Source organism: Marmota monax, unplaced genomic scaffold (genome assembly GCF_021218885.2).
Source record: "Marmota monax isolate L192 unplaced genomic scaffold, Marmota_monax_Labrador192_F-V1.1 WCK01_AAM20220418_F8-fsc00023, whole genome shotgun sequence".
NCBI classification, from domain to species: domain Eukaryota; kingdom Metazoa; phylum Chordata; class Mammalia; order Rodentia; family Sciuridae; genus Marmota; species Marmota monax.
In genome coordinates this window covers 17,705,117-17,723,437 of record NW_026692907.1, presented here as the reverse complement: position 1 = coordinate 17,723,437, position 18,321 = coordinate 17,705,117, and the positions used below count along the sequence as shown (strand labels likewise).

Sequence of the window (18,321 nt, the reverse complement as noted above, 5' to 3'; positions counted from 1 at the left end):
AACAACAGAAAATAAAGACATATATTCAACTTAGCTCATATAACATTATTTTATATAGCAAAATATAGTAACAGTAAATTGTCCTTAAGTAGTGGATTCTTTAATAAAGGTTATCCAGATATAGAGTCTAATGTAGCCATTAAAAAGATTACATTAAGAATGACTAATTAGGGGCTGGGGCTGGGGCTGCAGCTAGTGGTAGAGCGCCTGCCTTGCATGTGTGAGGCACTGGGTTCAATCCTCAGCACCACATAAAAATAAACAAAGATATTGTGTCCATCTACAACTAGAAAAAAAATTAAAAATGACTAATTAGACTATGGCACATTCATGCAATGGCATATTATTTAGTTCTAAAAATCAAACGAGTAATAAATACATAGCATGAAATTATTACTAAATGAAAGAAGCCAATCCAAAGAGGCTATGTACTGTGAAGTATCAACTACATGACATTTTGGAAAAGGCAAAACTATGAAGACAGGGAGAGATAAGTGGTTACTTATGCAGCATCAGTGAAACTATTCTGTGTATAACTGCAGTAGTATAACTGCGTATAACTGCATATCATCACATACTATCAAGACCCATGGAATATACAACAGCAAGAGCAAATTCCAATGTAAACTATGGACTGTGGGTGATAATCATGTGTCAAGGGGGGTTCATCATGTGTCAAGGAGGGTTCATCATTGCCACAAGTGTAATACTGTTGTGTGGGTTGTTCATAGTTAGGAAGCTCACATGTGTCATCAGGTAGTCATTCTCTATTTTCTGCCCAGTTTTTGCCATGAATGTAAATTCTTAGATAAAAACAAAACAAGTAAAGAAAGAACACATCGGTTTGTACTAGCTGAAAGAAAAAGGATTCCCTGAGTTCTTGATCAGTTTTTATACTGGTATTTTTTTAATATTTTTAATGAGTGTTTTTTTAGGTTTATAGTTAGATGATTTTTTTAGAAACTTATATAATTGGATATTGACTACCTCATTCAAGATACAGAATATTATGATTATTTTAAAAAGACTCCTTATACTTTTTTGTGGTCATTTTCCTCTAAGACAGCCCGTGTTAACTTCTAATCTGATTTCAGTAACTAAGGTTTTTTAGGGGGAGCAGGTACCAGGGATTAAACTCAGGCACACTCAACCAATGAGCCACATTCCCAGCCCTATTTTCCATATTTTTATTTTAAAGACAGGGTCTCACTGAGTTACTTAGCACCTTGCTGTTGCTGAGGTTGGCTTTGAACTTGTAATCCTCCTGCCTCAGCCTCCTGAGCTGCTGGGATTATAGCATGTACCATTATGCCCAGCTAGTACCTGTGTTTTGTATTTTACAGAATATCATGTAAATACAGTATATGGGTTTGTTTTTTTTTAGAGAGAGAGAGAGAGAGAGAGAGAGAGAGAGAGAGAGAGGGATTTTTTAATATTTATTTTTATTTTTTATGTGGTGCTGAGGATCGAACCCAGCTCCCCGTGCATTCCAGGGGAGCACGTTACCACTTGAGCCACATCCCCAGTCCAGTATATGGCTTTTTGAATCTGGATTCTTTTACTTGATGTAACGCTTTCAAGATTTATCTATTTATCCTTTTTTTATATGTGCCAGAAGTTAGTTCTTTTTATTACTGAACAGTGTTCTAAGTATGGATGCACTTAGTTTGTTTATCCATTCACTTGTTAATATATATTGGTTATTTCCAGGTTTTGGTGATTAGGAATAAAGCTACTCTAATATTTGTATCCAGGTCTTTGTGGTAGACCTATGCTCTCATCTGCTTTGGGTAAATTATCTAGGAATGGGATTGCAGAGTTGTACAGTTAAGTATGTGTTTAACTTCATAACTTATTGCCCAAATATTTTCCAAAGTTGATTTTTATGATTTATGAAGTAGAAAAATAAAGACAATAATTTAAATAAATTTACACATATAAATTAGAGTGACAATTGGCAGGGAAGGAGTAGAAGAATGGATAAAAGAAAGAAAAGCAAAAATAGTCTCAATAAAAACAGTATGTGTAATAAGACACATGTATTCTTGTAAACATACTCAGAAATTTTGCCATTATGTAATTACAAAAACAAAGCATGAAAAAGTAGTTTCTGTAGCACTCATGCTTCTTCACAGGGCCACTGAAAAACTGGATAAATTTAAACATTGTTCTACTTTAATGCATCAGAGAATCAAGGAAGTTACAGGGCTAGTTGCGTCAAGTTTCTGGAGTGGGGAGAGCTAAAGAGGTGAGCTAGAAAGATACCTTCCTTTTCTGGAGACATTTGCTAATTCTATATAAGAAAATAGAATCGGAAGGAATTTAGTTCAGTCTTCTGGAAGGCCACAGTGAGAAAAAAGATAAATAAGAGGAGCTTTAGGTAGTCTCATGAGCCTGGGGAGAAAACTGGAGAACCAAGGAACCTCCACCCATAGCTGGTCTCACTTTGAGCCATTGGCTGTATTCTGCTGCTTCATGACACAGAAAACTAGAATTTTTGCTAAAGTATCTGGAAAGCAGTGCAGAATGCTCTGCCTTATGAACAGAGAATCACAGGGGATTCTTTTTGAATTTTCACTGAAAGTCCTAGAATGCTACAGTTCAGCAGCAGCAAACAGCCAGAGGCTAGCTTGGGTGCCCAAGTTCTATAAAATTTCAGTACTTGAAAGGTTTAGTGAATACCTTTTCTACTTCATTTGCCTAGACATTATCACCTGGGGGCAATAAAATTTTATACAATGTGTGTCATTCAATAATAGTGTATTGTATTTATTGGGATGGCTACTACTAAAAAACAATAATAACAACAAAAATATAATCCCCAAACCAGAAAATTACAAGTGTTGGTGAGAACACTGGAAAAACTGGAAGTCCTGTGTACCATTGGTGGCAATGTAAAATGGTGCAAATGCAGTCATCTGACATATAAATAAATGCACCTGAAAAACAATTTCCATAATCAAGATAATAAACATAGTTACAAAAGAAAGAAAAAAAACAGTATGGAGGTTACCAAAAACTAAAAATAGGATTATTGAATGTCAGCATTTCCACTTCTGAGTATATTCCTCCCCCCAAAAAAGTGACATTCTGGGGGCTGGAGTGTGGCTCAGTGGTAGGATGCTTGCTAGCTGAGCAAGGCTTTGTGTTTGATCCTTAGCACAGAAAAAAAAGTGCTGAAATTCTATAAAAAGTAAAAATGAAGTTTACAAAAGAAGATAAAACATTTTTGGAGAGAAAACAGAAAATTTACATTTGGCACACGGGCACCAAAAGAAATACTAAAGACATTTTCTTTAGACCAAAAAAAAATATTCTCACAGATGAATGGATAAAGAACATGTGGTATATATACACAACAGAATATTACTCAGTCCTGAAGAAAAATGAAATTATGGCATTTGCTAGTAAATGGATGGAACTGGAGACTATCACACTAAGTGAAATAAGCCAATTTCAAAACCCAAGGCCTGAATGAATGTTTTCTCCAATATGCAGATGCTAACACACAATAAGGGGTAGGTGAGGGAAGAATAGAAGTTCATTGGATTAGGCAAAGGGAACTGAAGGGAAGGGTGGGGGATGGGAATAGTAAAGACAGCAGAATGAACTGGACATAACTTTCCTATGCTCATATATGAATCCACGACTCATGTAACTCCACATTATGCACAATCACAAGAATAGGAAGTTATATTCCATATATGCATATTATGTCAAAATATTTTTACTGCCATTTATACGTATAACTAAAAAGAACAAATAAAAAATTTTTAGAAAAGAAAATAGTCTCAGAAATAAACACAATTAACAGATATGCAGGAAGAAACAAAGGATAATGGAAAAGGTAAATATGCAGGTAAATTTAAACGAATATAGACTATAAAAATCATCACAGAAATGTATTGAGCAAGGCTTAAGATATCTCTAGAAAAAATATATCACAATAATAATAGCAATAGAAAGATCTAAAGTTTCCCAAGGTTCTAGCAATATCGGAGAATTACTAAAAGTAACTGTTTAGGTCAGATTCTAATAAGTCAAGGATGAATGTTAAAATTTCTAAGGCACTCCAAGAACAGTAAAAGAGTATGTATCTAGTAAGTTAACAGAGGAAAAAAGAAAACAAGAAGTACCTAATTAATCCAAATCCATCAGGAAGCATAAAAGATTCAAAAAGGAATATAGGCAGACGGGTTAAAGAAAAAATAATTAGTCACATGGTAGATATAAACCCAACTATATCAGCAATTAACTATAAATGAAAATGGACTATATATTTCAAGTAAAGAACAATATTATCAGGCTAAATTATTTTAAAGTCTACTATGTGATATTTTAAGAGACTAATTATAAGAAGAAAAAAGTTAAAGGAGGATGTAAGAAAGAAAAATTATGAAAATATCAGTGGAAAGAAAGCAGGTAATATTTGTCCTAAAACCAGAGAGGCGATTTTAATGCAAAAAAGCATTATTATAGATACAAAGGGACATTTCATAATGACAGTCCCTAAGTAATGTAAATATTAATTGTGGTTATCATTTGGGTGGTTTTTCAATTGATTTTTATGTTATTTATCATATATCTCTGTAATGTTTGGTATTTTTACAGTGAGCACAGTTTATGTAACCTAAAATAAAATAATGAATTTATTTTTATTGTGGAGAAAAAAATAAAAAAAGCAATGCAAATATTTAAGAGTAATCCCTTGGTAAAAGTCTAAAATGATTTGGTGTCAATTATGCCCTGATTAAAACCATGAAAATTAAGTCTACAGTGCTAGGGAAAGACAAAAATAGGGCTAATGAGAATCACATGCAATGTCTCACATAAAAGTGTTTAATAATCTCATTTTCCTCTTAGAGATATTTATGTAAGGATTCAAAAACAGTCAAATAATTCTGTACTTCCAGCAAAGACAATGTAATAGTGCTTAAAAAGTGTAGGGATAATCCAAGTGGAAGAGTATACTGACTCATTCTTTCACCTAATCATTTCTTACAAGTATCCCTATTATGTGCCAAGCAATGCTTGAAATTATTGTTTGTGAGGCACTAGTATATTTGTCAATCTCATATGGGAAATCACTTATGAGATTAATAAATGGAATAATAGGTCATGTATATTTGCAAAGAATAGCCAACAATTAGATTTCCTTAATTCAAATATCAGACTGAATTAGCTGTCCAAATTATGGAAAATCTTATAGTATTTAAAATAAGGATATTCTGAGGATAAGTAAATATGATTAAAAATAAAACTATCCATAGATAAATCTGAAAAATACAACTCTATCATTAGAATTGATGTAGAAAGGAGATAACGAATGAAGGCACTATATTGAAAAGGACTTATAAAATCATCTAGCCTTCAAAGTTGGGTGACTCCATTGGGGTCCCAGTTACCAACTGCAATGTTCAAAAGATATTTTCTTTCTCAGAAAATATCTTCCTTCCCAACCCCTGCTGAAATTTTCAGCACTAACACGACCTCTAGAATCTTACTGCTTCTTTGATTTCTTGTAACAACTAGAGAAAGACTGGAAGCCAATTTTCCTGTTATTCTGGACTACTGCTCAGTTTCTATGGTTGATTCCTCTTCCTTCAACCTTTGATGATTGAATATTGATGAACCTCAGAATTCTACCTGAGGTAATAGTCACCATTCACTTTATTTAGGTGATTTCCTTGATTAAATCCTGGTAGCTTCAATCATCATTTGCATCCAGATACATTAGCCCTATGTCTCCCACTACTAGAGCTCCAGTTTTGTTTTTTCTGTACCATCCCATAATCATCCTTCTTTTGCTAAGCTAAAGGCATGTGCATTTAACCTTCCTAAGTTACCATTTTAACAACCTCTACTGGAAGCTAAGTGCTCTTATTTTAAGGTCTCAGATCTAAAATATTGGAATCACTATTTACCCATCCAAATTAAGTCCCAAAGGAATCTGGTAAAGAAGATATTTCTTTCAAATCAAGGTCTTCTCTATCTCTACTGCCACCATTTTAATTTGAACTTCTAAAATTTCCCACCTGAATTACAGCAAGTATGAAAATCCTATTCTTTCACTACCATATTCCCTCCCAACAGTCTAATCTCATACTGCTAGGAGATATATTTTTCCTTTTTTACAATTCTGCTGGAAACTTCCTAAATTCCCTTTAAATAATGGACATCTTGATTTCCTCCTGGGTAAAACTGACGTCAACGATAACCAAGGTATCTCTAAACATGTTTTCACAATTTTCTCTCCTTCAATATAAAAATAGCCCAACTAAACTGTCTGAAAAGTCTTTGAATTTTGGATGTACTTTCTTTCCACTCCCTCATAGTGTAACCAGGTATTGCCTTACTATAATCCAAGGTTAAAGTCTACATTTATAAGCCAAATGCACTAAGACTAATATTTTACATTATAAAAGTATTTTTCATATCTACTGAGTTAGTTATTTCATACTATTGTGTATATAAAATGTGTGCTTCCAGTTGTATAAATATTTGATACAGTTTATATATGATGTATTTATCAACCATGACTTATCATTCATAAAGCCTTCAAAGAACATTAAAAAGAAAGAAAGTTCTGTTGGCTGATATAATTGTTTAGAAAGCAGTACTTTTAAGCAACTGAAATACAATTTTAAATATTTTCCGATTGCTATAGCAGAAATATCTATGACCAAAAGATTTTAAATATAAAAATATTTATGAACAATTTCCAAATTATTTTTGTTGTGAATACTGATATGAACTCATACACTTTTGTTTGCAAATATAATCATGATTACTACTGGGAAGAGACTTGTTAAATTAAGAACTAATTGCATTAAGTTTTATTCTGAAGAAAGTGCAAATATATTTGTATGTTTGAATATAGGTATGTGAATATAATTTTAGCATGCAAAATCAGTTTCTAATTGCAAACTTAGTTTCTTTGGTGAAATATTTGAAATGTTTTATGTAAATACTTTCTAAAGTACTTTTATCTTGAACATTTTCTTGTTTGATTACAATCTTCCTGATACAGTTGAGGAGAAAGAATCAACTCAGATCCCTTTAATATGGAGCAATGAGGTTTTCAAAGATTCTTCTTGCCAGTCAAACAATCTTATCCACCATTCCCACATTCTTAAGTCCATTTTTAATCCATTCATTGGAATCTTGCATGGTTTTATTATTAAACTCCAATTTTATTTTTTGAAAATGTCAGGGTGTGTTGATAAACGGAAATCTCCTTTGTGAATGGATTTCATTTAATATCACCTCAAAATATTGAAACGTAACCTTCAGAAGCTAATGTAGTTTCACTCTGTTTCTTCAAAGAATGATTATAAAATAATTTTTATTAATGGTTTGTGAGAGGAATTAACACATTTACATGGTGGTTAAATATGTCATAAGAAATGGGTAGATTCATTTACTCTTTTTAAGAAAGAAAAAGTGTTGAACCAGGACTCTAAAAATAAAACCTGAGAGAGGATACAATATTTAAACTTATATTTCTGACCAAAAAATCATTTCAATATTACTGACAGAAAATGAGTTTCCTAAAATCCAGAATTACCAGCATTTTTCCTAATTATTTTTGTGATGTAATATAAATTAACACAAATACTGCTAAGTATAAATTTTAAATTATAAGACTGGTCATTATAGAGTAAAATCCCCAGAATACTACTAAATTCTATATATACTTAACATAATAAAATAACATAGTATCTACTTGCTAGTTATTCCTGTCTCTGCAGACTTCTAGGTTGTGACCACTTTGACTTGCATTTTTTTCATGTAGCGGGCTCCTTTAAAAAAAAAAGAAAATTTTAAAAATTTTAATAAACTGCACTTATAAATTATTAGCAAATGCATCTAAATGAACATAATAAGCAGAATGGAATGTGAAAAGCTTAATGATGTGTTTTTCTAGTTTAGCAGGTTATACAACCTATCAGAGTAATTCCACAAACACTACCACTTTAAACATTTGAGTTGTGGGTGTATAACTCCAGTGTGTAAGAAGAGAATGATACTGTTGTCTAACTTTCTTTCTTAAAGCAACACTTGAATACTCACAAGGAAAATGCTTAGGCTGGTGATATGCCTTCTTGCCAGTTTCATTCCCAAAAACTAAATATTATATGTGAAACAAACTTTCCTCATTTTGAAAATTGTAACATAATTTCTTCGAAATTATTTCATAGTTTAGATTCTTACAAGTCAGCGTTACTTTCTCCTTTAATGATCCCACTTGAATCGTTTTGTATTCTCACTATAGTACCTTGCATGCCGATTTGGTAATTCCCCAAGATTATTAAAGCAAACTGCTCTGACACTGTCAGTTATTACTTAAGCACGTAGTCATAGTTCAATGTGTTTGATGTATTCTAATTGAAATAACTGAATAGACATTTCTCAAAAAAAGACATACAAGTGACCAACAAGCATATGAAAATAGTGCTAATCTCACTAATCAGCAGGGAACTGCAAATCATAACCACAATGAGATATGTCACCTCAGCTAGTATGGATATCATTAAAAGGAAAAAAAATAAATGCTGGCAAGGATTCAGAAGAAGACAAACTCTTTCTCTGTCAGTGGGAATGCAAACTAGCATAGCCTTTATGGGAAAAAAGTATAGGGAGTCCTCAAAAACTAAAAATAGGATAAATGTACGATGCAGTGATTACAGAGTATCTGTCCCAAAGAGATGAAATCCTTATACCAAAAAGACACTTGCCCTCCCATGTTTATTGCAGCACCACTCAGAGTGTGAGCTAAAATAATGAATCGATCTAGATGCCCATCAGTGGGTGAATGATAAGGAAAATGTGGTATATATGCACAATGGAATATTAATCAGCCATAAAGAATGAAGTCCTGTCACTTGCAGCAACATGGATGGAACTGAAGGACATTATGTTAAGAAAAATAAGCCAGACCCAGAAAGATAAACACCACACATTCTTACCAATTTGTGGAAACTAAGAAGTTAATCTCATAAAATAATGGAATGGGATAGAGGCCACTACAGACTAGGAAGGGCAAGGGGGTGGGTGAATGAAGGGAAGTTCAATAAAGGGCACCAAAACACAGGAGGAATTGGTTCTGTTTTCCATAGCATAGTAGGGTAACTATTAAATCATCTCTGATATAGTTAAAAACGACTTGCATATGACATCTCCAGAACATAAAAACAATGTTTGGAGATGAAAATGCTTATTACCCTAATTTTATTACTACACATGGTATTGAGTTGCCATAATGTACCCTAAGAAGACAATAACAATTATGTCTCAATAAAAATGTTAAGCAAACAAACAAAACCCTGAACCCAAAATATCCATAGGCATTGGTGATAATCACATTTATTTTATAAAAGTGATTTCCATGAGATTAATATAGATAGACACATTTTTTTGTTTTTAGTTGTATTTGGACACAATACCTTTATTTATTTATTTATTTACCTACCTATCTATCTATTTATTTATTTTTTATGTGGTGCTGAGGATAGAACCCTGGGCCTCACACGGGTTAGGTGAGTGCTCTACCACTGAGCCACTACCCCAGCCCCTAGACACATTAATTTTATATTGAAATTGTACTCTACATATTTACTACCCCATGGTTGATATGGGAAATAAAGAAAAAAATACACCTTAAAAATATGCATTTAAATACTCAATGTAAAGTCTTTACATCTCTATAAACCCAAAACACTATATGATTATTAAATGTGTAAGTTGGAAGTGTGGGGAACCTATAGAAGAGCATAGAGGTACCTAGTTCATGTATAGAGTCAGGCTGGGCCTAGGGCGCTTCAGGAGTTATCAAGGACGATTTATTATGCTCATTATTTAGTGCAATGTTTCAATCAGAAAAAATTTAAAACTGGGTTAGGTGTTCAGTTCATTGGTAGAGTACTTGCCTAGCACGTACAAGTTCCTGGGTTCAAACCTCAGCACTTCAAATATAAGAAATAAAAACACTATAAAGGGGAGTAAAAAGACAAAATATTCAAGATCTGCTTTAATAAAGCCATTTGCATCCAGCAGAACTGTGATAATAAAAGGCCCTTCTTGAAAGGAAAATCCCAAAGGACATTTTAGAAAATAAAAACTATAGTGGCAACATATAAATTGCAGTTAAAATGCAGAAGGTTATGTTATTTAATTGATGCAATTATTTATTTATTTGAAATGCACAGTCTTAGAATAAATAAAGCTTGGCAAATGCTGTGCTTAGTCTGAAGTAATTTTCTTATTACAAATACATTATTAAAGGGAGAGAGAACGTATCAGTTAAAAAATGAATTTAAGAAACTAACAACCACAAAAAAAGAGAGAGAAATTAAGGTTTTAATGGGACTTAAAGTCCTTGTAGTCTTGATGCTGTTTACACAAGAAAGAAAAAAAAAATCTAGATTATTTATCATGTCACTCAAATTACAAACTAATTCTCTGGCTCTGTCTTTACACTGGGCAGTTTTTCTATACACTGTGGGCCAGCAGGCTAACACCCTGGTTGTGTTCTTCTCCACCCCACCCACTTAATCTTTGTGGCTCACACCACTCGGTCCACTGGGACTGCCCTTCAACTGACATCCGCAAGTCTTGCCTTACCACTCCTTCAAAGTCCAGATAAAAACTTCCTTTTCCAGGAAACCTTTCTCGATTCTTCTCAAATGCATGTAAGCTCTCTCTTTTGAATTTCCATTACGCTTTCTCTCTCATAACACTTGATCACAGATAATAGTTACTTGTGTTTCTTCACATCAAACAACTAAACTGTAGCTTACAGATTGCTTTTCTCCATGATTTATCTTTGTATGTCTACAAAATTCAGCATAATCTATTGCAGACTGGTTTTTTTTGCATTAATTCACTTGTGTATTAAGATAGAGAAAATTCTATTGTTAAGAGAATTCCTTTTAGAGGGAGAAGTTTTACTGGGACAGTTCCTCAGTGTGTCTGTTCTGTTGGTGTAGCAGCAGAGATTCAACACAGCTGAGTGTGTCCAGAGCAGCCAGAAGGAAAATCTTCTCATGGGGACAGGTGGGTCAGTGTTACAGTTTGGATCTGAAATGTCCTCCAAAGGTTAAGTGTGTTAAAGGCTTGGTGTCCAGCCCAGGGCACTATTGGGAGGTAGTGGAACCGTTAGGCAGGGGGGCCTGCAGGAAAGAAGTTGGGTTATTGGGGGGTGTGCACCTGAAGGGGATATTGGAGTCCCACCTTCTCTCTCTCTCTCTCCCTCTTTGCTTTCTAGGAGCCATGAGGGTGAGTAGCTTTCCACCACACACATGAGCTCATCATGACCTACTCTGCCTTGCCATAAGCCCAAGGACAACAGAGAAAGCAACTGTGGACTGAAACTTCTGAAATTATGAGCCAAAATAAACCTTTCCTCCCTAACAATTGATTATCTGAGGTATTTGGTCACAGTGACAGAGTCTAATAGAGTCAAGAAACAAGGGGAACTGGTGGAAGGCTGTGGCCCTTCCATGTAACATCACTTTGCATATTCTTCTTTTTGTAAATTCTAAAAAGAAATATTTGGTTTGAGGATGTTTGTTGCCTGAGCTTAGCATTGGAGCTGATAATAAGAGCCAGGAAAAGTTCCAGAAATTAGCAACACAACTGGGGAGATTGTACAAGCAAACTCTAATAACAATATCTGAGACACAATAAGCAGTCAGCTATTATTATTACTTGTGCTGGTGATCCTTCTTTGGGTTTATTCCCCAGAATTCAAAAGCCTTTTGATCAGTTTCATGTCAGATCCCATGCAGAGTCTAACTGTGTACAATTTAAATAACAAAGAGTTAGCCATAATGATCAGGAACATAGCTGAAATTAATGAAACGGTCACTCTACAGTTTGATTACATACCATTTAATAGAGCTTAGTTCTACAAATTCAAAAATAGCAATCATCTATTTTAATTTCCTTTTCTGTAAAATGCCAGTTAATAGTAGAATTTAAGTCTTTCATAGTTTTTTTTTTTTTAAATAATGAACATTAAGTGCTTGTTTTTTTTTTTTTTTTTTTTTTGCATTACAGGGGATTGAACCTAGGTCCTTAAGCAAGCTAGAAAAGCACTGTACCACTGAATACATACAAAGCGCTTTTTGTTTTTCATTTAGAGAAAGGATCTTGCTCTATTGCATAGGCTAGCCTCAAATTGGCATCCTCTTGTCTCAGGCCCTTAAGAGCTATGATTATAGGCACTTACCACCACACCAGCTACATGAAATAAGTTCTTACAAGCTAAACTTCCTCTTTAGGAGAAAGATTATTTGTTATTACTTTGTTTTATTATAACAAGTACCACTAAATCTACACATTATTCCAGTACCCAAGAAAGTGATATGGTTAAAATAAATTTTCACATTCTTGTTTCTTATAGTCTTGTTGCCATTTTGTTGAAAATAAATATTGCCCCTGTACATTCAGGCAGAATCACCATTTAATATATTGAAATGAACACACGTCTGAACTTAGAACAGTAGATGCTGATATTATATTATGTTAAGGATGAGTAGGTTTGCTTTGCGTCCTGCAGATCACTGGGATTGGGCTCGGCAATGCTAATGTGATTAATGTTAATGTTAAAAAACAACAACAGAAAACATTTTTGGTTAGGATAGAAGCCAGCACAGCATCCTGAATGGTTCCCTTCCTCTAAATCAAATAAAATGCCTGTTAAACATTAAAGTGGGGTGTTTTTCATTTGGTTGATTCTTTAGTGGTTTTTTAAAGTTCTCTCTCTGTCCAGGTTGGTCCAGGGCACACTTGGCTAAGTGCCTGAGCCTCCAGGTGGAAGTCTATTTTAAAAGACTTAGGGAGAGAGCTTATTTAGGGAAGTATTGTTTGAAAGCCTTTTAAAAGGTTCCTTGCTTTAGGCTATAACTCCCATTTTGTGTCATTTCTGCTTTCCAGTTTTTTACTCAATATTCTACAAATAAAACCTGGCCTCAGCCATATGTAAATGACGACAGAAAAAACCCACCCCCTGCACACTTGGTGAGATGCTAAATCTCAGTAGCACACTTTCCTTATTGTTGCCCTCTGCCCTCTGCACTTTCTGTATCTTTCTGTAACCCAAGCTGCACTTGCCCCCTGTTTGACCTGCTTCCCCGACAAGCTACTCAGAAGTTGAGAAAGTATATGTTAAAAGACCGTTGGGTATAAGCTCCTACTTAAAACATGGTTTCCCAGGGGCAAGGGACCTTGTTCAGTTATGCTTCTAATCACCATGTGTGGCTCTGTAGACTGCAATATTTAACACATGTCACTACGACACTCAAGGTTATGATTGCACAGTAAATAGGACAGATTTGGATGTCAAGCATTATGATTCTAGCTACACATTTCAATTATATTTAAACACAATTATTTAATGCAAATGTTTAAACATTCATCAAAATTAACCTTTCAAGTGGAGAGGGTAACAGTGGCGATACTTAATAACATAGAAGTTTTGGATTTAGGTTTTCCAATGCTGCATAAATGAAAAATGCAGGGGACTCAAAATGTCAAGAATGCTTTGAAATAGATACTAAATTGGCTAAGAACTTGAACTTAGTCTCATGGTTAACATTCTCTTAGTGCTTCTGTGACATGATTACTAATAGTCACTGACTATTGAAGCCAGTGATATCCTAGGAGCTAATGAAGTACAGGCATGGCATATCAAATAAATTTGATAAGAATTATCAAAAGCAAGAATTACGATGGAGAAAATGTTTAGATTGAATTAGAGGCTTGGAAAAAAATTAAATAGCCATAGTCAGTTTGTTAATTTAGGAAGAATATATTACATCCATCCTCAACAATTGAGAATCTACTATATTTTGCAGGTTTTCAGTATCTTTAGAAATTCATTAGCACTTGTCATATCTTGCTGGTGTTCAACCTATAAGAATCAGAGTTGGAGGGCTTTTCCGAGCAGGAGCCCGTGCACTCCACCTGGGACTCATGAAATCTGGGTGCAACAGAGGTTCTTGCAGCAGCACATCTTTAAAGCCAGATATGAAGTTTTCCCAGAAACTAGAGGGGAAACAGAATTCCCAATATTAGACTAAGGCCTTCTGGGTTCCAGTCTATGTGGGCTCTGGGATACAATATAAACATGCCCCACAGAAGGGTTTATCATTGAGGGGCAGTGATCCAGAACAGATTTAAATTAATCTGATAAGACATGATGCAGGTATGCACTTTGTACTATGGGATCCCAAAAGAAGGGCATCTAGCACAATCTGGAGGTCCAGGGAAGCTTCTCATTCACTGACATCAATGCCATGGGTGCCCCAATCATTTTACACTTGTTATTAAGTTTTAGTTAAATTTTAGTCATTAAACTAAAATTTCATAAGTTTCTCCCATGGATATGGTTTGCCTTAAGCTCAGTAAAAAAAAAGAGAAAAATACCTGGCAAAAGCTGTCGATCTCTGTCAGCCTTTCATCTTTGCCTTCATACACACTCCCCTTTCCAAGTCCCTGAAACTATACAGGAAAGGGGAAGGAGTAGACCAGTACAGAGCTGCTTGGCCAGAGTGCTGCGGGCAAGAGCAGGAAGCCCCGAAGCCACAGGGAAGACTGGGCTAGATGGGGCCACCCCTTGGCTTTTCTCCATTTCAGGTCTCTGGTTTTGACTTTTTCTAGTTTGTTCCTATTATTATCTTAAGAAATGAAACTTAGAAGTCTTGTTTCATAAATCCATGCACATAGTTTCATAAATCACCAATTTCTCCTCATTATTATAAACTATAACACATATGCAATAACAGTATTTCTTATACATTTTTGAAATAGAAATGAATAAACTAAGAGGCCCCTAGACAGTATATCTTTTCTATAAAATGATTTCCTATCATACAGATTACTCCTCTATTCTTCATAATGATTCTGTTAGATCAGCATCATGACTCTTCTCATAGATGAGAAAACTGGCTGTGGAGTCAGATGTCATTCATTTATTCATTCATTCATTCTTTAACAAATGAAGAATTTCCATTTGTCGGGCACTATGGTGATTGCAACAAAGACCTTATAATCTTGGCAGTCTTGCATATATATATATATACACATACATATGTATATACATATATACATATATATATACACATATATATGTATATACATATATACATATATATATACATATATATGTATATATATATACATATATATATGTATGTGTGTATGTATGTATATATATATATATATATATATACATATATATATATATATATATATATATATATATATATATATATATATATGACTGAATTTCTCTGCACCCCCATCTCCCATTGCAGCTATACTAGGGCCAAGTGATTGAATGTTTAGCCAATGGTGGGTGAATGTAATAGAGACCATTTTCTAAGGCTGAACCTGGAAAACTCATCTCAAATCTTTTTGTCTTTTCTTTCTTTGGTAGACTGAAAAGACCTAGATGACATAGCTTCAGTGGAAGAAGTTCTTTTAATCTGAATTGAACTGTGACATGAGGGAGAAATAAGGTTTTCTGGCCTAAATTTAGGGTTTAATGTGTTACTGTAGCATAGTCTATTCCTTCTGGTTTAACAAAATTGTCATGAGCCAAACAGATTCTAAACAAATGATTATAGGAAGCAAAATTGCTTTTAGGGAAAGAAACTGAGTTTTTTCTGCACTGGAATTACAGAGGAAGCAAATTGTAAGATAGGATTATTTTTTAGAAATATTCATTTCTGCCCTCCCACCATATTTCCATGCAAGGAACATAGTACAATGTTGGGCTTAATGTTGTTACTACTTTGGCAAATAAAATAGGTGGAAGTAATGGTAGGCCATTTTGAGTCTCAAAAGGCCTATGTGTGTATTACACCTCTACCATATTAAGGAGTGTAAAATGAACATGTCGAGGTTAGCCCACTAGCTCAAGAAGAAAGCAATTCACCTGTGGAACAAGCAGAGTCTTATCAGTAGAGGCTCCTTAGGTGAGTTGGCTTCCAAGTGACATCCAGACATGAACAAGCCTAAATGATTCTCCAGAGTCCCCAGGTCTAGTCCCCTATCTAGATCAGCGACTCTTAACCAAACCACAGAATTTGTTCTAAACAAATATGCATTATTGCATACCACTGGGATTTGTTTTATTATTACATAGCATTACTGAAGCAAAAGCTCATACATCTTTTCAGAGACAGTAATTAGGGAAAATCTCATTGTGGAGGTGACATTTAAACAGATACCTAGCCATCTGATAAGAATTCTTTTGTGAGGAAGAAGCAACATTCAAAACATTTCATTCTAGTCAGAATGGCAATTATCAAGAATATAAGCAATAATAAGTGTTGGCAAGGATACGGGGGGGGTACACTCATACTTTGCTGGTGGGACTGCAAATTGGTGCAACCACTTTGGAAAGTAGTATGGAGATTCCTCAGAAAACTTTGAATGGAACCACCATTTGACCCAGCTATCCTACTCCTCATTTTATACCCAAAGAACATAAATCATCATCCTACAGTGATGCAGCCACATCAATGTTTATAGCAGCTCAATTCACATTAGCTAAAATATGAAATCAACCTAGGTGCCCGTCAACAGATGTATGGATAAAGAAAATGTAGTACATATATACAATGGAATATTACTCAGCCTTATAGAAGTATGAAATTATGGCATATCAGGTAGATAGATGGAACTAGAGCATATAATGCTAAGTGAAATAAGCCAATCTCCAAAACCCAAGGGCCAAATGTTTTCTCTGAGAAGTGTATGCTGATCCATAGTCAGGGTGGGTGGGTAAGAAGAATGAAGAAACTTCGGATTGTGCAGAGGGGAGTGAGGAGAGGGATGGGGTGGTAGGGATGGGAAGGACAGTAGAATGAGACAGACATTATTACCCTATATACATGTATGGTTACATTACTTTTTTTTTTTTTTTTAAATTTTTTTTATTGGTTGTTCAAAACATTATAAAGCTCTTGACATATCATATTTCATACATTAGATTCAAGTTGGTTATGAACTCCCAATTTTACCCCAAATACAGATTGCAGAATCACATCGGTTACACATCCACATTTTTACATAATGCCCTATTAGTAACTGTTGTATTCTGCTACCTTTCCTATCCTCTACCATCCCCCCTCCCTCCCCTCCCATCTTCTCTCTCTACCCCATCCACTGTAATTCATATCTCTCCTTGTTTATTTTCCCATTCCCCTCACAACCTCTTATATGTAATTTTGTATAACAATGAGGGTCTCCCTCCATTACCATGCAATTTCCCTTTTCTCTCCCTTTCCATCCCACCTCATGTATCTGTTTAATGTTAATCTTTTCTTCCTGCTCTTCCTCCCTGCTCTGTTCTTAGTTGCTCTCCTTATATCAAAGAAGACATTTGGTATTTGTTTTTTAGGGATTGGCTAGCTTCACTAAGCATAATCTGCTCTAGTTGTGACTCGGCACTATGTAGAGCCAGAGGAATGAGAATTTATGCTCCATTTGTGTACAATGTGTCAAAATGCATTCTATTGTCATGTATAACTAATTAGAACAAATAAAAAAGAAATAAAAATGGTATAGCATATTTTGAGGAATTAAATGATAGTCAACATGCCTAAACCTAATGATTAGGAAGGAGGCTGGCCCAAGAAGAGATCAGAGAGAAAGACCTTGTAGGCCCTGGTAGACGATCAATTTTTAAAATTTCCAAGAGCCAAGAGAGACTAGATTTTCTGTTAAATGCTAGCTTAGAGGTGGGTAATGAGTTCTAAGAGAGGACAGGAATGCTTGACCTAAAACTGCACTTACATCAAAAGCACATTTTTATTTAATGTAATGCATTATGTGTATAAATAGTGGCTCTGAGGGTGCTGGTGAAGATCAGGGGCCGTTCCGCATTGCCAGCTGGTACATACTGCTTGCTACTTGGCGTGACAGATAAGAGGACAATTCCTAAATTCAGAGAACATTTTGTTGATATCTCTGCCTACTTTATTGATCTAATCATGTATAAAATCTCTCTTAACCAGGGATATCTTTTTATTGCATCAGTTCCCTCTTATACCACTTCCTAGAACTGTATGGTCCAGAAGAGTCTAAAATGTGTAGTGAGGGATACGAAAGAGTCACAAACTGACCATTATAACTGAATTCCACCAGCATCTTACTTTGATCTGTCTGGATCTTTATTGAATGTCATCAGTTGTACAGCAATAGTTCTTTTTTCCCTAGGTCTCTATGACTAACATATCTACCCCCCAAGACCATAATGTAGTCTAGGTAGGACTTTCTAAAACATTTCTATCATACATATTTGACTAG

General features: G+C 34.7%; 1 protein-coding gene across 7 annotated transcripts in view; it reads right to left on the bottom strand.

Moving 5' to 3' along the window:
- The window catches only part of Lrrc7 (leucine rich repeat containing 7), a 552,277-nt gene that overhangs the window by 386,170 nt on the left and 147,786 nt on the right, over positions 1-18,321 (bottom strand). Inside the window, exon 3 of one of the 7 annotated variants that reach the window (XM_058581585.1) lies at positions 7,727-7,802. The exons of the other annotated variants lie outside the window; for them this stretch is intronic. Coding sequence (XP_058437568.1) covers position 7,727 — 1 coding nt within the window. The 5' untranslated portion in view covers positions 7,728-7,802. The remainder of the gene's footprint in view (positions 1-7,726; positions 7,803-18,321) is intronic. 7 annotated transcript variants of the gene reach the window in all.